The 17950-nt window shown below is 46.3% G+C and overlaps 2 protein-coding genes across 2 annotated transcripts; one reads left to right on the top strand and one right to left on the bottom strand.

Annotated features, from left to right (window-relative positions):
* Positions 1-304: 304 nt before the first annotated feature.
* On the bottom strand, positions 305-7262 carry PGAM1 (phosphoglycerate mutase 1). The gene is made up of 4 exons (XM_069568246.1): positions 6838-7262; positions 3121-3395; positions 2421-2601; positions 305-1386 (listed from the first exon to the last, which is right to left on the bottom strand). Exons 1-4 carry the CDS (start codon positions 6974-6976, stop codon positions 1217-1219), a joined length of 765 nt encoding a protein of 254 aa, XP_069424347.1. The 5' UTR covers positions 6977-7262; the 3' UTR covers positions 305-1216.
* Positions 7263-12603: 5341 nt separating this feature from the next.
* On the top strand, positions 12604-12974 carry LOC138929804 (cytochrome c oxidase subunit 8A, mitochondrial). Its single transcript, XM_070289450.1, has one exon. The coding sequence runs from the start codon at positions 12662-12664 to the stop codon at positions 12869-12871; it is 210 nt and encodes a 69-aa protein (XP_070145551.1). The 5' UTR covers positions 12604-12661; the 3' UTR covers positions 12872-12974.
* The last annotated feature ends 4976 nt before the right edge of the window (positions 12975-17950 follow it).

Below are 17950 nucleotides of genomic sequence, written 5' to 3'. Positions count from 1 at the left end.
AAACAGTTCAGCTCAACCTGTAGTGGAAAACCCAGTGAGATACATGGTATTGGGAACCCCCCCAGTGATGACCTCTCAACACTTCTGGATAAGTCTTCCCTCGGCTTGGACTGAGGACCATGCCCCAGATGTGCCATTCTGACTAGACTGTATGAAGGGAGTGGGTGCAAGAGATAAAATGGCTGTGTAAAGTTGTGACTGGCTATCCTAAAGCTCTGAGTCATACACGAACTTGGGCAGTGAGAGACATTTCGAGTTGAATGTTCGAGTTGATTTCCTCAGGTAAGACATATCACACAGAAAATATTGCACATCACTCCTTTATTTTATACTGATCTGGAAAAAAGATATTTTTAGTACAGTTATGCTCAAATGAGTACGGGGCCCAAGTGCTAGGCCAAGCAACTGGAACATGGTTCAGAAGTCAGGCACAGTGAGAGACACACTTGGACATGATCAAGAGGCATTCCGCTGCCACAAAACACTAAGGCCGGGGAGGGATTCTAAAACACACAACAGGATGAACTCCTACGCCTTAGAAGTCAAGGAGCTTATCCCATGATGGTGTAAGGAATGACTTATTTGCTGATGACCACATGTGGGAGTATTTCAACCGCCACTAAAAACCCCAGAAGGTTTTTTTTTTTTTTTTGTATTTATATATAATTTTTTTTTTTTTTAAAGTAATGCAACACAGAAACGTTGAGGATTGATCCAGCCTTTTAGAGTCAGGGAGGAATATTTGATTGAGTCACCATGCAGGTTACATTCATCTCCCACTGGAATGACTAGAGCCCCGAGTCACCTAACAACAGTGCCCAGCTGGCCTCTGGGGATGCGAACAGGCTCTTACCATTGGTCACACCTCAGCATGGTTTTCTCCCTGACCCCTACGCAAGCAGCTCCTTAGTAATAAACCACTATCAACCCCCGCCAGTGATGACCTCTCAACACTTCTGGATAAGTCTTCCCTCAGCTTGGACCGAGGACCATGCCCCAGACGTGCCATTCTGACTAGACTGTATGAAGGGAGTGGGTGCAAGAGATAAAATGGCTAATGTGGAATTGGGAGCCGCTGGTCCCCACCTGCAGCTACAACTTATGATGCCTACAGATGTCATCAGTGGGACACGTGCCAGGGAGAGGTGCAGAGGAGTAGGGTGGGCCAGGGCAGGGGAGGAGGGTAATCCCTGGGAAAGCAATCTGCTGCTTGCCCTCACTTCTTGGCCTTGCCCTGGGCAGCCACAGCCTCCATGGCTTTACGCACGGTCTCCTCATCCCCCAGGAACTGCATGGGCTTGATGGGCTTCAAGTTCTTGTCCAATTCATAGACCATGGGAATGCCAGTCGGCAGGTTCAGCTCCATGATAGCCTCTTCAGAGAGACCTGAAAATATACCCCCGCCTCATGATCAGTCAAGCAAGATAAGAATCCACAGACCTCTCCAGCTTTTCTGTTCATCCTCCAGGTGAGGAAATGGGTCCTCCAAGGACTCTGGCAGGAATTAAGACACCCTTTCTGATACTTGTCATAAGAGTAAGGATCTGTATTAGGGTAGAGTGATTACCCAAGGAATGCCCCCAATATTCTTTCTCAGCTTCTGAACAGTAAGAAAAAAGGGATGAAAGGTATCCCTCCCCAAGGGGGATCTGGAAGCCCACAGTGAAGCAGGACTATACATCTTAGTATCTCAAATGTCCTATGTTGTCCATACAGCTGCCAAAACGTGGCGCATCTGGGCCTCTAGGCCCTCGAGTGAAACAACTTAGGATGCAAACTGACACTCATGTGGGGAGTTGTAATCAGGCTGTGGTTAAGGATTTTTATCAGCAATTTCAACTAGCAGTCCTAGTCCAGAGGTGAAAGTGAAAGTGAAGTCGCTCAGTTGTGTCCACCTCTGTGACCCCATGGACTGTATCCTACCAGGCTCCTCTGTCCATGGGATTTTCCAGGCAATAGTACTGGAGTGGATTGCCATTTCCTTCTCGAGGGAGTCTTCCCGACCCAGTCTAGAGGTAGGCATCTCAAACTTTCGTGTGTATCTCCTCTGGGGAGAGATACTTTCCATCCCTTTTTTTCTTGCTGTTCAGTGGCTAAGAAAGAATACTGGGGGCATTCTTTGGGTGATCACTCTGCTGTAATGGAGCGATGACAGATGCAGCTTCCAAATCAGGTCTGAAGTGGGACCTGAGGTTCTAACGTGTTAACAAGCACCCAGTGGGGTGTGGCAGCCTCTGGTTCTGCAGATGATGCTTTGAGAAGCAAGGATCATGTTTCTACTAGGAGATAATCTGGACTGTCTCTAAGGCTCTCAGTACATCCAACCCTTTCCTGAAGGTCTCCTTCATACTAAATCAGTCCAGAGTAGTGGCAGCTCTGCTTTACCCTTCCCCAAGGGCCCCTCTGAAAAGCACACATACCCTCCAGATGCTTGACGATGCCCCGAAGGCTGTTGCCATGGGCTGCAATTAGTACCCGTTTCCCCTCCTTGATCTGGGGGATAATTTCTTCATTCCAAAAGGGCAGAGCTCTGGCAATTGTGTCCTTCAGACTCTCACAGGAGGGCAGCTGGTCTTCAGTGAGGTCTGCGTACCTGCGATCCTAAACAAAAAATCCCAGCTTAACAGTTATTACCAGTTGCATCTGTTCTGCCTATTCCTCATCCCCTAAGGGATCACAGTACAGGTAAAAGTCTCTCACCAGGGCACTGAGAGCTTGAGAAGGGGGATTATTACTATCCTGCCCTCCCTCCCCCATTACCCACGACAGGGAAGATTAAATAGTCCAAAAGAACACAGCTTAGGAAAGGTAGGCCTCAAGGCCTTCCCAACTCACTCTTACCTCGCAATTGGTTTAGGAAGGCCCTATCAGCTACAGTGCAGTTTTAAAAAATATGGCAATACATGTAAAAAAGATAGAAATTCTTTATAGATAAACCACATAAACTCTTAACAAGTGATGGTCATTCCTTGGAAAAGAGGGATTACAAGGGGTATTTATTTTATCATAAATTAGAAACTCAGTGATCTAGGCAGATACTAATAAAAGCTAAAAGAGAGAAGTCCAGATTCTGATCCCCTGGTCCTGTGTGCAGCGAGCCAAACCTCAGTTTGTCCATACCTTACTGATGTTGCTGTAGAAGGGATGGTCGGGCTCCATGGGAGGTGGCGGGACATCATAGGAGCGCCTCCAGATCTTTACCTGGGCCTCACCATGCTTGGCCGCAGTTTCTGCCTTATTGAGGCCAGTCAGACCCCCATAGTGTCGCTCATTAAGGCGCCAAGTCCTCACCACTGGCAGCCACATTTGGTCAATGGCATCCAGCACTGTCCAGAGGGTCCGGATTGCTCTCTTCTGCACTGAGGTGAAGCAGATGTCAAACTCATAGCCAGCATCTGAAAATTGTAAGTTAAAAGTGATAAGCCAATGAGGTCCACTCTAGAGCCAGAATTTCTTCTTTTTTTTCTTTAGCCATGCCACATGGCTTGTGGGATCTTAGTTCCCCACCAGGGATTAAACCTGGGCCCTTGGCAGTGAGGGCAAGGAGTGCTAACTACTAGACCGCCAGGAAATTCCCTAGAGCCAGAATTTTCTTACATATAAATCTCAGGTATGGACAACCCAAATGAAAATTATTTTGCTAAATATTTTGTATACCCTAAATATTTTATTTTACATACAGGAAAAACAATATTTTGCCTTTGGGGAAGGTAACATTTGTTGATTTATGTTGCAATTGACAATATACTTCCCAGCAGCTTCCCAATAATTCATCTAACCAAAGGCCCAAATGTATTGTCAACAAGCTAACCTGAGATCTGCGCTAATCCCCAGAGTGCTGTGCTTAAGCACATTTTAATTTTTTATTTGCTTTAATTCTTTTAACATAAGGATATTAAAAGCTTGGAGTCACTTAATAAACATAATAGTTAATATTTATAGAGGGTTTACCATCTGTCAGGCACTGGACTAGTAAGTACTTTGTATGTATTTTATTTAGTCTTCATAACAATCTAATGAGGTTACGTCATTACAATCCATCTTACTGGGTGGGGGAAATAGAAACTGCAGGAGTTAAGCAAATTATCTGAGGTCACAGATATTATATGAAAGGTTAAAAACCCAGGTTGTACGACTCTATAATCCAACTCATAACCACCATCTCTAGCTTTCTCCATAGCTTCCTAACTTCTAAGGATTCTGATGTTTGTATTTTAGTTAGAACTGTCACTTCTGATTGATAATTACTGATATATTTCAGTCCTCTCTAATTTCTGGTCCAGGAGAAATGGGATTTTTAATTCAACAATTAGGATACAGCAAGAGCTCTTACAGGATGCTGATAAAACCAGTCTGTTGCATGAAATTGTATCTTCCCTAGCGTATGGAAATCACATCACAATCTCTTCATCCACAGTTCCTTTCTGCTAGTCAAATTACTTGACTACCCTATATATCTACCTACCTACATCAACTGTTAAACCAAGTTTAAGAGAAGCCACTCACTGGAGAAAAAGCAGACCTCTCCTCTACACACAGCAGTTATGAGGGGTGGTATCAAGAGTTATGTTGGCCCAACCAGTAAGTTACAACCATATATATCTTCATTTATGTTTCACAAACCATTATTCTCCCTCCCACTTTAATGGGGAGATGGCCCTTTCCTTATGCGGTGAGCCAGGAAAACATTCCTGTTTTCTTCAATGAGGCTATAAGGCCCTCATTGAAATTCAGCACAAACTTTCCTGTATTGAAACCACCAACAGAAATTAATGAAGTGAATTTTCTGCCAGTCATTCAGCTGAGAATAAGGCCAGTAAGAACTACACTGATGGGGGAAGGGAGGATTAGTCACCAGGAGACTCACCAGCACCCACAAGGGAAAAAGACACATCTCATCGCTGAGCCTCAGGACCAGTCCTAGTAGACTCACTTACCATCTCCTCCCTAACTTTATAGGGAAGAATGATTTCCCAGTAAAAGGCTGAGTCACTGGGAAGCAGCATCCTCAGTGCAAGGCTCAGCTGCCATGCTGAAAAGCTGTGGTTTTTTCACTGAGTTTTCTAATTGCAGTGGAGTGCTGCACATTAGATACACAAATAGATCCCAGAGAAAAAGGGCAGTTCCCCTTATAACTCTCAACAAACTCTAAAGCCTCTTCCTTTAACTTGGCCATCAAACAAAAGCAGAGTTTAGGATGCTCCCAGGGATGGGGTTAGCTGGTGTGCCATGTGGCCTCCATCCTCCCTTAATAATATGGCGTGGTGAAACTCAGTTCTTGCTAATTTGCTCCTGAAATCATGCAAGATTTTATAAGCCCTACAGTACTTAAAGCCCTGGTGAAATTAATACTTTATTTTAGGCCTTTTATATTATTAGATTATTCATATGGTCTTCATCATTCAGAATTTTTGCTTTTAGTCATTGACTTTTTATTTAATCATCTGTGATGCCCCTAAACAGCTATTTTAAAATTTTAATGGGCTTTCTTTTTAAACTAATGCTACTAACATTTACTTAAAAACTGAACTTGGGTCTGTTATTTTAAGAGATTACAAGTTAAGGCATTTGACCAGTCTTAGGGGACAGTTGCACTTTGCTTTGTCCTGGGTCAGTCATCAGCAAGCCACCACAGACCCATTCAGTTCTTCCTGCCAGACAGGAGAGAAAATGGCCTCCGTTACCAGCACTTTCCCCATCCTGGCCTCTCCTAACCGGTATGAGGTCACACCCGGCCATCCCCAATTATTCACACACATCCTCAGCAGGATTACATTTCCCAGACTTGTTTCCAAGCCTTTGCTTCATTTCTAAAAGATCTACAGTGGAGGCAAGAACCTAGAAAGAGCAAATTTGGGCCAAATACCTGATTCACATCAACCAGGCATCAATGACCTATTTCAACGGCTGCTGCTTTGTCGAGGTTAAAAGGGAGCAGAGCAGGATCAATGGAAGCACCTCCTCAGTCCCGAGATTCTTTGAATTGCTGGCAGCAGGGAATGCTTCCTTATTAGCATTTCAAAATCACAGAGAGCCGTCTGCCAGAGGGGGCCAGCCTGAGTTAGGCAAGCTTATCTCACTTCCACTTCCACCTTTGCCTGCCACAGCCTACCAGTTCCCTCGCACCTACCTGTTTACTCATCCCCAGAACAGAGGCCAGCGTGGTAGACTAGGAATAAAATGTAGCCTTGGTCAAGTCCTCTTTCCAACTCTCACTTTCCCAACTGTGAAAGAGGGCCAGGGAGAGTTGGGAAGGACGGGAATGAAATCTGTATACTTTATGGGGTTGTGAAGAGGATTAACTCAAATCCTTCATTCATTCAACCACTCATTTACATTTGTGGATGCACTCTGGACACAGGGTTTGTGGAATGCTGCTAAACAGCATCCTACAGGAGCACGTGGATGTCTCTGGTCTCCGCGCCGCCGTTTCACTCCCCCACGGCAGGGAGAAGCATGTGGCCTGCCACTTCATCAGCCTCCCTAGCCTAGAGTAGGTTTGGTTGTAGCCACTGGAAGACACTGGGCATCCAATTTAGTGACCCGTCCCCGAGTTACTAAATGCTCAGACTAAGACGAGAGCGATTTCGCAAGGCGGTGTGGAGAGCGCAATAAAACTGCGCGGTGACCGCCCGGGTCCTCTTCTTGGCTGGGTGACCTTGAGCAAGTCGATCCCCCAACCCCGGCTCATTTTCTCAACTGCAAAATACACTGTTAGAAAGAAGAAGCCTAAGGTCTAGACGTTCTCCGGGAGGGGGTGAGGCCAGCCGGCCGTGACCCAGAGGCGCCAGCCCCGGCCTTCGCAGCCCACATCCACCACCCCGGCCCGCTACGCACCTCTCAGCGCCTGCCCGCCTCGCTTCGCCTCCTCGTGCCCTGCTGGGCTCAGGTCCGCGTCGTACCAGCCGCTGAAACGGTTCTCCAGGTTCCATGTGCTCTCACCGTGCCGGATCAGCACCAGCTTGTAGGCGGCCATGGCTGCGGTTCGGGATGCGGCGCAGACTGGGGATCACCGAGATTCCGGAGTCGCTGCCCGGCCCCCGGCTGCGCCTGCGCGCTTGCGCCCCACCGGTCAGCTCCCTTTCACTTGCACGGCCAAATCTCTCCACTAGCTCCGGGCCACCCTCCTCCCGCCGGGTGTACGCATGCGCTCCGTGCGGGCGCTGCAGCCGCTGGGCGGAGGGGGCGCTCTCCCAGGAAGACAGGGCGCATGCGGTCTCCGCCGCCTACCCCGCGTCCGCCGCGGCGGTCACGGAGCGCACGTAAGCGCCCAAAGGCGGTGGAACCTTTGGGCGGTGCCCAGAAGTGCATACCGGCCGGAGTGTCATCGAATTGAATTGCAGTCATTCATAAGCCCTTCGTTGTAATAAAATGTTCTTCATTATTCCAATCGCGCTTGGCTTGCCCAGATCACTTTCCCATCCGAACACAGATTGTGATTCACACGCCTGCGTTCCAGTCTTCACTCTTCCATTTTATTCGCTATGTGGACACTGCTTAACCTCGCTCACCCTCGTCTGTAAACGAACGTAGTAAATATCCAGCGGGTGGCTATCTACCAGGAGGGTTTCCCAGGTGGCTCAATGGGTAAAGAATCCGCCTGCAAAGCAGGAGACACAGGAAACGCGGGTTCTATCCCTGGGTTAGGAAGATCCCCTGGAGAAGGGCATGACAACCCACTCCAGTATTCCCGCCTGGAGAAGCCCATGGACAGAGGAGCCTGGCGGGCTACAGTGCATGGGGGTTGCAAAGAGTTGGACAGACTGAAGTGGCCGAGCGTGAGTATATCTATGCGGAAGGTGCTCAGTAAATAATGGTTGTTTCTATCTCATTTCCATGGACAATGATCTCCATAAGGACACTGGTTCTGACTGCTAGTTTGAAAGACTTGCTCTTCATTTAACACAGAGCTGTTTGTCCCAACTTTTCTAGTCTCTCACAGCCTCTGGTCAATGCCTCCTGGACCAACAGAGAAGCAAACTCTAGGCCGATCAAACGCTCCAGAAAGAGAAGGATTACTGCTTGTCCCTCCGCTACACCTAATCAGCAGTTTAAGTAGACAGCTTATCTGCTGTTTGTCTAGACAGCTTTCCAGTGCCCATGCCACTATGTCCTGGTTTATTTCAACCTTGCCACTTTATTGAGCACCAAACATGAGTCAGGCAGCGGACTAGGGTTAAAGATGGGTAGAATGTGTTTTCTGGCCTTCATAGCAGGCGGAGTACAAATAAGGCCCATGTGTAAAACACCTAACAAAGAAATTGTGCTGTGTTATACTTTGACAAATTATACAAAAGTTTTCAACACTCACTCATAAAGCACCTACTATGTATCAGGCAGTGTTTTAAGTACTTTACAAACATTAGCTCATTCATTCATATCCTCATGGTGGTCTTAGGAGACTGAAGTGAAATGAAGTCGCTCAGTCGTGTCCGACTCTTTGCGACCCACAGTCCATGGGATTTTCCAGGCAAGAGTGCTGGAGTGGATTGCCATTTCCTCTTCCCGACCCAGGAATTGAACCCAGCTCTCCCGCATTGCAGGCAGACGCTTTACCGTCTGAGCCACCAGGGAAGCCCTCTTAGGAGTCTAGTACTATTGATTCCCTATTTATTGAAGAGGAAACTGAGGGATGAAGCAATTTTCCCAGGGTTGCAGGAACCAGGATTCAAGCCTAGGCTCGCTGCCTCCCAAGTCCGTGTATATCTAACCTAATATTCTCTGTGGGCTCCACATAAATGTTGCATTTAGGGCACTTATTGACTTTAAAGAGTGGGAAGGGTTTGATAGGCAGAGAAAAGGTACTTTGTTAAAAACGTGAATCAAAGCACATAAGATTGGTTTTTAGATATGTCATCTACTGTCCGTGAAAGTATTGCAGGGAGAAGTCAATTCTGACTCCATGTTAAAACTGTTTCTTTGACTTGCTTTCCATTGCTTTTGTTATTATAATCATACGTAATGGCCTGCCTCAGAGAATCCTGCCCCCCTGCCAGACTGTTAAACTAAAGGGCCTTTGTTCAGAAAGAACTCTGTCCATCTGCAGATGGCAGGAAGAAAGAAATGAACACATCCTCCTGTCTAAAGCGTGCTATTTTAGGAGATATTTGAATTAATGGCCTTTTTATTTTGCTCGCTCCCCTGCCCCTCAACCTCTGATTCATAAGAGAAGCTGGCATCCAGACCCAGGGAAGATGATTATTTTGAGACATTAGTCTGCCATCTTCTCGATCAGTCGGTTCTCTGAACAAAGTCGTATTGCTTGCCTCAACACCTCATCTGTTGGATTCACTGGCCTGTCATGAGACAGGCAGACCTTACTTGGACTTGGTAACAGAAGTTTACCATGTCCAGTGTTTTAACATATTATCTCAACCTTCTCGCAATTCATATAATGTAGGTTCTCCATTCTACAGATGAAGAAACTGAGGCCTGGGGATATAATTAGTCCAAAGTCACAACTGCGGGCAGAAGTGAAAAAGAATCCAGGACTCAAACCCAGACAGTCAGTGGCCGAGTGTGCACTCTAACCACAATGTTCCATTGCCTCCTTCCTCTGCAGCTGGGAGAAGATGGGACTCAGTGACCAGAGAGATCACTGGAATGAGGTCCAGCACTAAAAGCTGCACTTGCAGTTTCTGGACTTCCAGGGCTGCGAAGCAAGACCTGCCCCGGAAGGTTTCCTTGTTCAAGCTCCTGGCACGGCCCATGTGGGGACCTTGGAAGACTCCCGCTTTGGAAGTTCTCCCTCTGGCCATTCCTTCTGCTTGGTCACTGCAGTAGTGATGAGCATACACTGCCAGCCTTAACCTTGCCTTTTCAGACTAGCAAATAGTCATAAATAATAATAATGTTATTATTAACATATTGATAACAAATGCTATTACCCATGCGATCAAGACTGGGATTGGAACTGAGCATGTAAGTGGGATACTTTGGGCAGGAGGCCAAGGGTGTCTGTGCCACCAGCCTTGGGAGAGAGCCCGGGAATCCTAATTTATTGCTTTCATCCATTTGCTGTGCTTCCAGAAGGAATCTCTCACCTCCTTGGAATTCTGAGGAACTCTAACTCACAGGATATCTACCTTAGATTATGAAAGATTTTTTTATGTATCTATTTATATCAGATCAACTCAACTAGAAACTCCTTGAGGATGGGCACTGCATCTCTATTTCATATACCCGTGGAGACTTTGCCCTTGGCCAACTCCAGGGCAGCTCCTCAGAGCTACCTGAGAGGCTGTCCTCCTGGCTGTAGTTCTCAGAAGGTCCCCAGATAAAACTTTCATTCACTCCTAGGTCCCAGTTTTGACTTGATATATGACTGCCAGCCCCGGGCCAGGACCTTCCCCTACTGTGTAACTAATTTCCGTGATCCCGGTTTTAGGACAACCCCAGGTCCAGGATTTGGAAGGAAAGGACAGAAACTGGATCTTATTGCCACTGCCTGGACCAGGCAGGTGTCTAAGCCCCCAACAGGTCCTAAATCCCTCTGGAGATTTAACCCTTTGAGAAACATGGTCCACTGTTAAAGTAAAATGCTCCTGAAGGGAAGGAGGTGAACGGTTTAAGCTAGCTGTCTCATGAAGAAAAGTTCTCATACCCCAAAGACTGTCCTGTTGCCAAGGCAACAAGTAAAAACCCCAAAGGGTTTTAAACCATATCAGCAATGACAGCTCATCTCCCTTTAATGGAACGATGACAGTTTGCCTTGGTGACCACACTTCTGTAGGTCAGTCAGAGACAGTCACCTAAACTCTCCCTCCTCTAAGTGTGCCCATCCCTGACCTTCACACCTCCCAGCACCTCATGGACGATCACTTCCCTGCTCCACTCAGAGACTGCCCCACAGGCAGTGCTGTGTACTCCCAAAGTAAATCAGAGATTCAGCTTTTTGTTTCAGCTATTTAGAAGTGGTGTCTTCCATAGACACCCTCCACATCTAGTCTGGAACTGCTTGCCTCCCTGGGAGTAATTTTTCCTCCCTCTAGGGCTATTGCTAGTCTCTACAGTATCTTGGTTACTTAGAAAAAGACCAGTTCCAATGAGAATGGGAGTTCAGATCCCTCAGGTGAGAAATTGAGCAGTCCACAGTCTACATAACTGCACATTGCAATCTAGCCCATTCCTCATAACCGGTCAGTCAGTGAGTGCTGCCCATTCCACCTCCTAACTACATTTTCCCATCTCTCTTCTCCTTTTTGCTCCCACTGCCACAGCCTTGGTGTCAGACCTCATTGTTTCTTGCCTGTCCTGGTGCAGTAGTCTTTAATTAGCATCCTGCCTCTAGGGCAAACATGTCATGTTACCTCTAGCCTCTGTGTCTTTGCAGCTGCTGTTCCCTAGGCCTGGCCCACACCTCCACCTTTCCTTTCTGATCAATTTCAGTTCACCATGCAGCTCCAGTGTCACTGCAATGGACTGAACGTTTATGTCCCCAAACTCATATGTTGAAATCTTAACCTTCAAAGTGAAAACTACAAAAGAGACCATAACCGGATGGACCTAGAGCCTGTTATACAGAGTGAAGTAAGTCAGAAAGAGAATAATAAACATCATCTATTAATGCACATATATGGAATCTAGAAAGATGGCACTGATGGACATATTTGCAGGGCAGCAATGGAGACGCACAGATAAAGAACAGACATCTGGGCACAGGTGGGTGGTGGGGGTGGGGAGGAAGGAGAGGGTGGGGTGACAGGAGAGAGTGCCATGGAAACATAGGCACTACCATACGTAAAATAGATAGCCAGTGGGAATGTGCTGTATGACTCGGGAAACTCAAACTAGGGTTCTGTAACAACCTAGAGGGGTGGGATGTGGGAGGTGAGAAAGAAGTTCAAGAGGGAGGGGACATATGTATACCTATGGCTGATTCCTGTTGATGTGTGACAGAAACCAACACAATATTGTAAAGCAATTGTCTGTCAATTAAAAATAAATAAATGTTTTAAAAATGCAAAAAAACATCATAACCCTGATGTGATGGTATTAGGAGGTGCAGACTATGGGAGGTGCTTAGACCATGAGGGCTCATGGGACTAGTATCTTATAAAAGAAAGCCCAAGGACTTCCCTGATGATCCAGGGGCTAACACTCCACGCTTCCAGTGCAGGTGCCTGGGGCTCAATTCCTGGTCGGGGAGCTGGATCCCACATGCCGCAGCCAGAGATCCCGCATACTTCAACCAGGATCGAAGATACCGTGTGTGCAGCCAAATTGAAGAAAAAAGAAATGGACACATTTATTTAAAAAAAAGAGAGAGAGAGAGAGAGCTCACAGAGTTCTCTTGCCCTTTCTGCCATGTGGGGACTCAGCAAGTAGACAGCAGCCTATGGATCAGAAAGCAATCCTCACCTGACACTGAATCTGCCTCCTAGACCTGCCCACACCCTGCCAAGCTCAAGGCTCCCTGACTCCTGGGCATACCTGGATGATGGCGTGGATCATATCATCACCATGGTTTCTTCACCGCCACGCCAACCAGCCTGTGAGCACTGTACATGAGAACTAGGCCACTTTGATGTCTTTGTAATCAGCTGATCATGAAGAAAAGGACTTGAGAGAAAAGTAAGTTTAAAATGCCAACTCTAGGCCATTTTGACTTCGCGACCTTGGAGTCCGGCTGCGCGTTACCTGCAGTCTACTCCGTGCCGTCATGTCTGTGCTAACTCCGCTGCTGTTGAGAGGCCTGACAGGCCCTGCTCGGCGGCTCCCGGTGCCGCGTGCCCAGATACATTCCAAGCCGCCGCGGGAGCAGCTCGGGACCATGGATATCGCCATTGGGCTCACCTCCTGCTTCCTGTGTTTCCTCCTGCCTTCGGGCTGGGTCCTGACACACCTGGACAGCTACAAGAAGCGGGAGTGATGGGAGCTGTCCTCTCCCTCACCCCGAGACCTGACCGCCCCGGCCTGTCCTGATCACGTCTGCTGCGTTCCTGGCCGGCCTCCCCTGGACCATGTCCTTCTGTTAAAGACAGCCTTCTGAATGGGAGAAAATAATAGCAAATGAAGCAACTGACAAACAACTAATCTCAAAAATATACAAGCAACTTATGCAGCTCAACTCCAGAAAAATAAACGACCCAATCAAAAAATGGGCCAAAGAACTAAATAGACATTTCTCCAAAGAAGACATACGGATGGCTAACAAACACATGAAAAGATGCTCAACATCACTCATTATTAGAGAAATGCAAATCAAAACCACAATGAGGTACCACTTCACACCAGTCAGAATGGCTGCGATCCAAAAATCTGCAAGCAATAAATGCTGGAGAGGGTGTGGAGAAAAGGGAACCCTCCTACACTGTTGGTGGGAATGCAAACTAGTACAGCCACTATGGAGAACAGTGTGGAGATTCCTTAAAAAATTGCAAATAGAACTACCTTATGACCCAGCAATCCCACTTCTGGGCATACACACCGAGGAAACCAGAATTGAAAGAGACACATGTACCCCAATGTTCATCGCAGCACTGTTTATAATAGCCAGGACATGGAAACAACCTAGATGTCCATCAGCAGACGAATGGATAAGAAAGCTGTGGTACATATACACAATGGAGTATTACTCAGCCGTTAAAAAGAATTCATTTGAATCAGTTCTGATGAGATGGATGAAACTGGAGCCGATTATACAGAGTGAAGTAAGCCAGAAAGAAAAACACCAATACAGTATACTAACACATATATATGGAATTTAGGAAGATGGCAATGATGACCCTGTATGCAAGACAGGGAAAGAGACACAGATGTGTATAACGGACTTTGGGACTCAGAGGGAGAGGGAGAGGGTGGGATGATTTGGGAGAATGACATTCTAACATGTATACTATCATGTGAATTGAATCGCCAGTCTATGTCTGACGCAGGATGCAGCATGCTTGGGGCTGGTGCATGGGGATGACCCAGAAAGATGTTATGGGGAGGGAGGTGGGAGGGGGGATCATGTTTGGGAATGCATGTAAGAATTAAAGATTTTAAAATTTAAAAAATAAAAAACTAAAAAAAAATAAATAAATAAAATGCCAACTCTATCATTTAATGCTGTTGGAAACCTAAGCAAGTACTCGACTTTCTCCAGCTTTGGTTTCTCCACGTGTATAATATGGATAATGATGTGAAAAGAAAATTAAAAATGGAGTCAATATTGCTAACAGAATCCTCTAAAATGAAGCTAGGAAAGATTTCCCTGGTGGTTCAGTGGCTGAAAACTCAGCAGTGGCCACAGGACTGGAAAAGGTCACTTTTCATTCCATCCCAAAGAAAGGCAATGCCAAAAAATGCTCAAACTACCGTACAATTGCACTCATCTCACACGCTAGTAAAGTAATGCTCAAAATTCTCCAAGCCAGGCTTCAGCAGTATGTAAACCGTGAACTTCCAGATGTTCAAACTGGTTTTAGAAAAGGCAGAGAAACCGGAGATCAAATTGCCAACATCCGCTGGATCATCAAAAAAGCAAGAGAGTTCCAGAAAAACATCTATTTCTGCTTTATTGACTATGCCAAAGCCTTTTACTATGTGGATCACAATAAACTGTGGAAAATTCTGAGATGGGAATACCAGATCACCTGACCTGCCTCTTGAGAAACCTATATCCAGGTCAGGATGCAACAGTTAGAATTGGACATGGAACAACAGACTGGTTCCAAATAGGAAAAGGAGTATGTCAAGGCTGTATATTGTCACCCTGCTTTATTTAACTTCTATGCAGAGTACATCATGAGAAATGCTGGACTGGAAGAAGCACAAGTTGGAATCAAGATTGCTGGGAGAAATATCAATAACCTCAGATATGCAGGTGACACCACCCTTATGGCAGAAAGTGAAGAGGAACTAAAAAGCCTCTTGTTGAAAGTGAAAGAGGAAAGTTAAAAAGTTGGCTTAAAGCTCAACATTCAGAAAACGAAGATCATGGCATCTGGTCCCATCACTTGATGGCAAATAGATGGGGAAACAGTGGAAAGAGTATCAGACTTTATTTTGGGGGGCTTCAAAATCACTGCAGATGGTGATTGCAGCTATGAAATTAAAAAATGCTTACTCCTTGGAAGGAAAGTTATGACCAACCTAGATAGCATATTCAAAAGCAGAGACATTACTTTTCCAACAAAGGTCCGTCTAGTCAAGGCTTTGGTTTTTCCAGTGGTCATGTATGGATGTGAGAGTTGGACTGTGAAGAAAGCTAAGTGCCAAAGAATTGATTCTTTTGAACTGTGGTGTTGGAGAAGACTCTTGAGAATCCCTTGGACTGCAAGGAGATCCAACCAGTCCATCCTAAAGGAGATCAGTCCTGGGTGTTCATTCGAAGGACTGATGCTGAGGCTGAAACTCCAATACTTTGGCCACCTGATGCGAAGAGTTGACTCACTGGAAAAGACCCTGATGCTGGGAGAGATTGGGGGCAGGAGGAGAAGGGGACGACAGAGGATGAGATGGCTGGATGGCATCACCGACTTGATGGACATGAATTTGAGTAAACTCTGGGAATTGGTGATGGACAGGGAGGCCTGGCGTGCTGCGATTCATGGGGTCACAAAGAATCGGACACGACTGAGCAACTGAACTGAACTGAACTCAGTGGCTAAGACGCCATGCTCCCAGTGCAGGGAGCCCAGGTTTGATCCCTGGTCAAAAAACTAGATCCCACCTGCTGCAACTAAGACCCAGGGCAGCCAAAGAGATGAATAAAAATAAAAGTTTTTAAAATACAAATGAAAAATTAAATGGAGCTGGGAGGTCTTTAAGGAAGTGTGACTTATGTGGTTCTCTGCCTGGATGGAAATCTGACCTTTTGAGCATTTATTGCCTTAATGAACGCATCCAGAGTATCTGCCCAATGTTCCAGAAACTCAAGATTTGTATCAGACTCTTACCCTAAAACACTTGTCACAGCCTGTCCCTTAAGGGCATACATATCCTTTCTTGCTCTAGAATGTATTCTGGTGGCTTTTGTCTTTATAACCCTCTGACTCTTCCTTGGAACACTCTTTAGTATTCACCCAAATTTGTTTCTCCAGAATTACCATTCTTAAGAACAAAATAAACTCTTTTCTTCTTTGCAGCCTTCTGTGTGTGTGAGTGCTTGTTGTTGGGCTGACGATAATGGCACCTACTGCACAGCACAGCTGTGAGGACTCAGTAGGAGCGTGAGTGCAATGTGCTTCTGAAACTCCCTATTAGAATCCAGACCCCTTAGCCTGGCCCTCAAAGCCCATTAGGATATGCTCCCAATCTACTTTGCCAGTTTCATTTTCAAAAACCCACCTCGTGGAACTTCTTTGGCCCTTCAGAGGTTAAGATACTATGCTTCCCCTGCAGGGGGCATGGGTTCGATCCCTGGTCGGGGAACTAAGATCTTATACGCTTCATGGCAAAAAAAAGAAAAAGAGGGGGGGGTGAGGTGGGGGGGTGGTATTCAAAGTAGTAAGTGGCAAAGATTTCATTTTGGAGTAAGGCTGATTTGGGGGAATCAGGACGCCAGGTTATAGTGGCGATCACACTCTCTCCTTGCCCAGACTCCCTTCAGCTAGCCATGGACACATACTGCCAGGTGGGAAGAAAGGGTGGACTCCACCTTGGAAGACAGTTCTCCTTTTGTGCAATATCACACCTGCCATGCCCAGATACTGGTCCTCTCTGTCATTTTTAGTACACCAGGCCATTCACTTACCCCCCCAGACTTACTCTAGGAAGTAAACTCTTCTTCCTAAAAGCTCTTCTTTGCCAAACGAATGTCACTGCCCCATTCACTCGGCCTTCTGCAACAGTGACGTGCCAGGCGTGGTGCTAAGCACTTGGCGTGTGCTATCTCATTTCTGCCTCCAAAGAGCAGCTCCATTTTCAGATGATCAAACTGTGGCTTATAAAGTCCAGTCACCAGTCACATACCTAGGATGTGGCTCCAAATGCAAGCTTGCCTAAGCCCAAAGTCTGGTGGTTAACACAACTGCAGCAGTTAGGAAAACCCTCTGGAGTTGCAACTCCACTGCTTGATCATGATGGGCTGCCCAGGGTGACAAAGCCCTTCTCCTACCCTCAGGGCTTGAGCCCTATTTCAAACATCCAAACCATCGCTTCCTCTTTGTTTAGGGCAAGAGGCTAAACCTCAACTTCCCTTTCCTCCTGCCTAGCATCATAAGAGATTACAATCCCACAAATCTAAAAAAGGCCTTCCTGTGGCCCTGGGCTCAGTGCTTCGGGTGCAGCAGCCCTGTTACTTCCACATAAGCCTTAAAGAGAGTTTTAAGAGCAGTGACTACAGAGGGGGCTCCTCAGCTAAGAGTTGGAGCTCCTGGCTTTTGCCCATTGACCGACTGTATGACCTTAGTGGTGTCACTCAACTCCTTGGAACCATATTTACCCGTCTGTGAAATGAGGACATGTGCTCTTTCTTTCCTCCTCACTTAGATAGTGGGTGAAAAGGTGCTTTGTAACTCAAGAAGATTTTTATTTTGGATAATAATAATGTTGTTAAGTTGCTAAGTCATGGCCAACTCTTTGCAACCCCATAGACTGCAGCATGCCAGGATTCTCTGTCCTTCACTATATCCTGGAATTAGTGATGGAGATAGCCATCAAACTCATATCCATGGAGTCAGTGATGCCATCCAACCATCTCACCCTCTGTCACCCCTTCTCCTGCCCTCAATTTTCCCCAGCTTCAGGGTCTTTTCCAACGAGTCAGCTCGTAGTTATTGCCTTCTCACTATGTGCCAGATAGGGTTAAGCACTTTTACATGTGTTACCTTATTTAGTTCTCAAAAATGCTATGGGCGGACATTCTTATCTCCATTTTACAGATGAAAGAAACAAGCTCAGAGAGTACCGCGACTTGCTCAAGTTCAGACAGCAAGTGGTGGTACTTGAATTCTAACCCTGAGGGTGTGACTAGAGGATCCATCCTACAAACGTGAGTGGTGAGTGGTCCTTTGTTGCTGTT

The sequence above is a fragment of the Ovis canadensis genome, chromosome 22, assembly GCF_042477335.2.
Source record: "Ovis canadensis isolate MfBH-ARS-UI-01 breed Bighorn chromosome 22, ARS-UI_OviCan_v2, whole genome shotgun sequence".
Taxonomy (NCBI): domain Eukaryota; kingdom Metazoa; phylum Chordata; class Mammalia; order Artiodactyla; family Bovidae; genus Ovis; species Ovis canadensis.
This window is presented reverse-complemented; position numbering and strand designations above follow the sequence as displayed.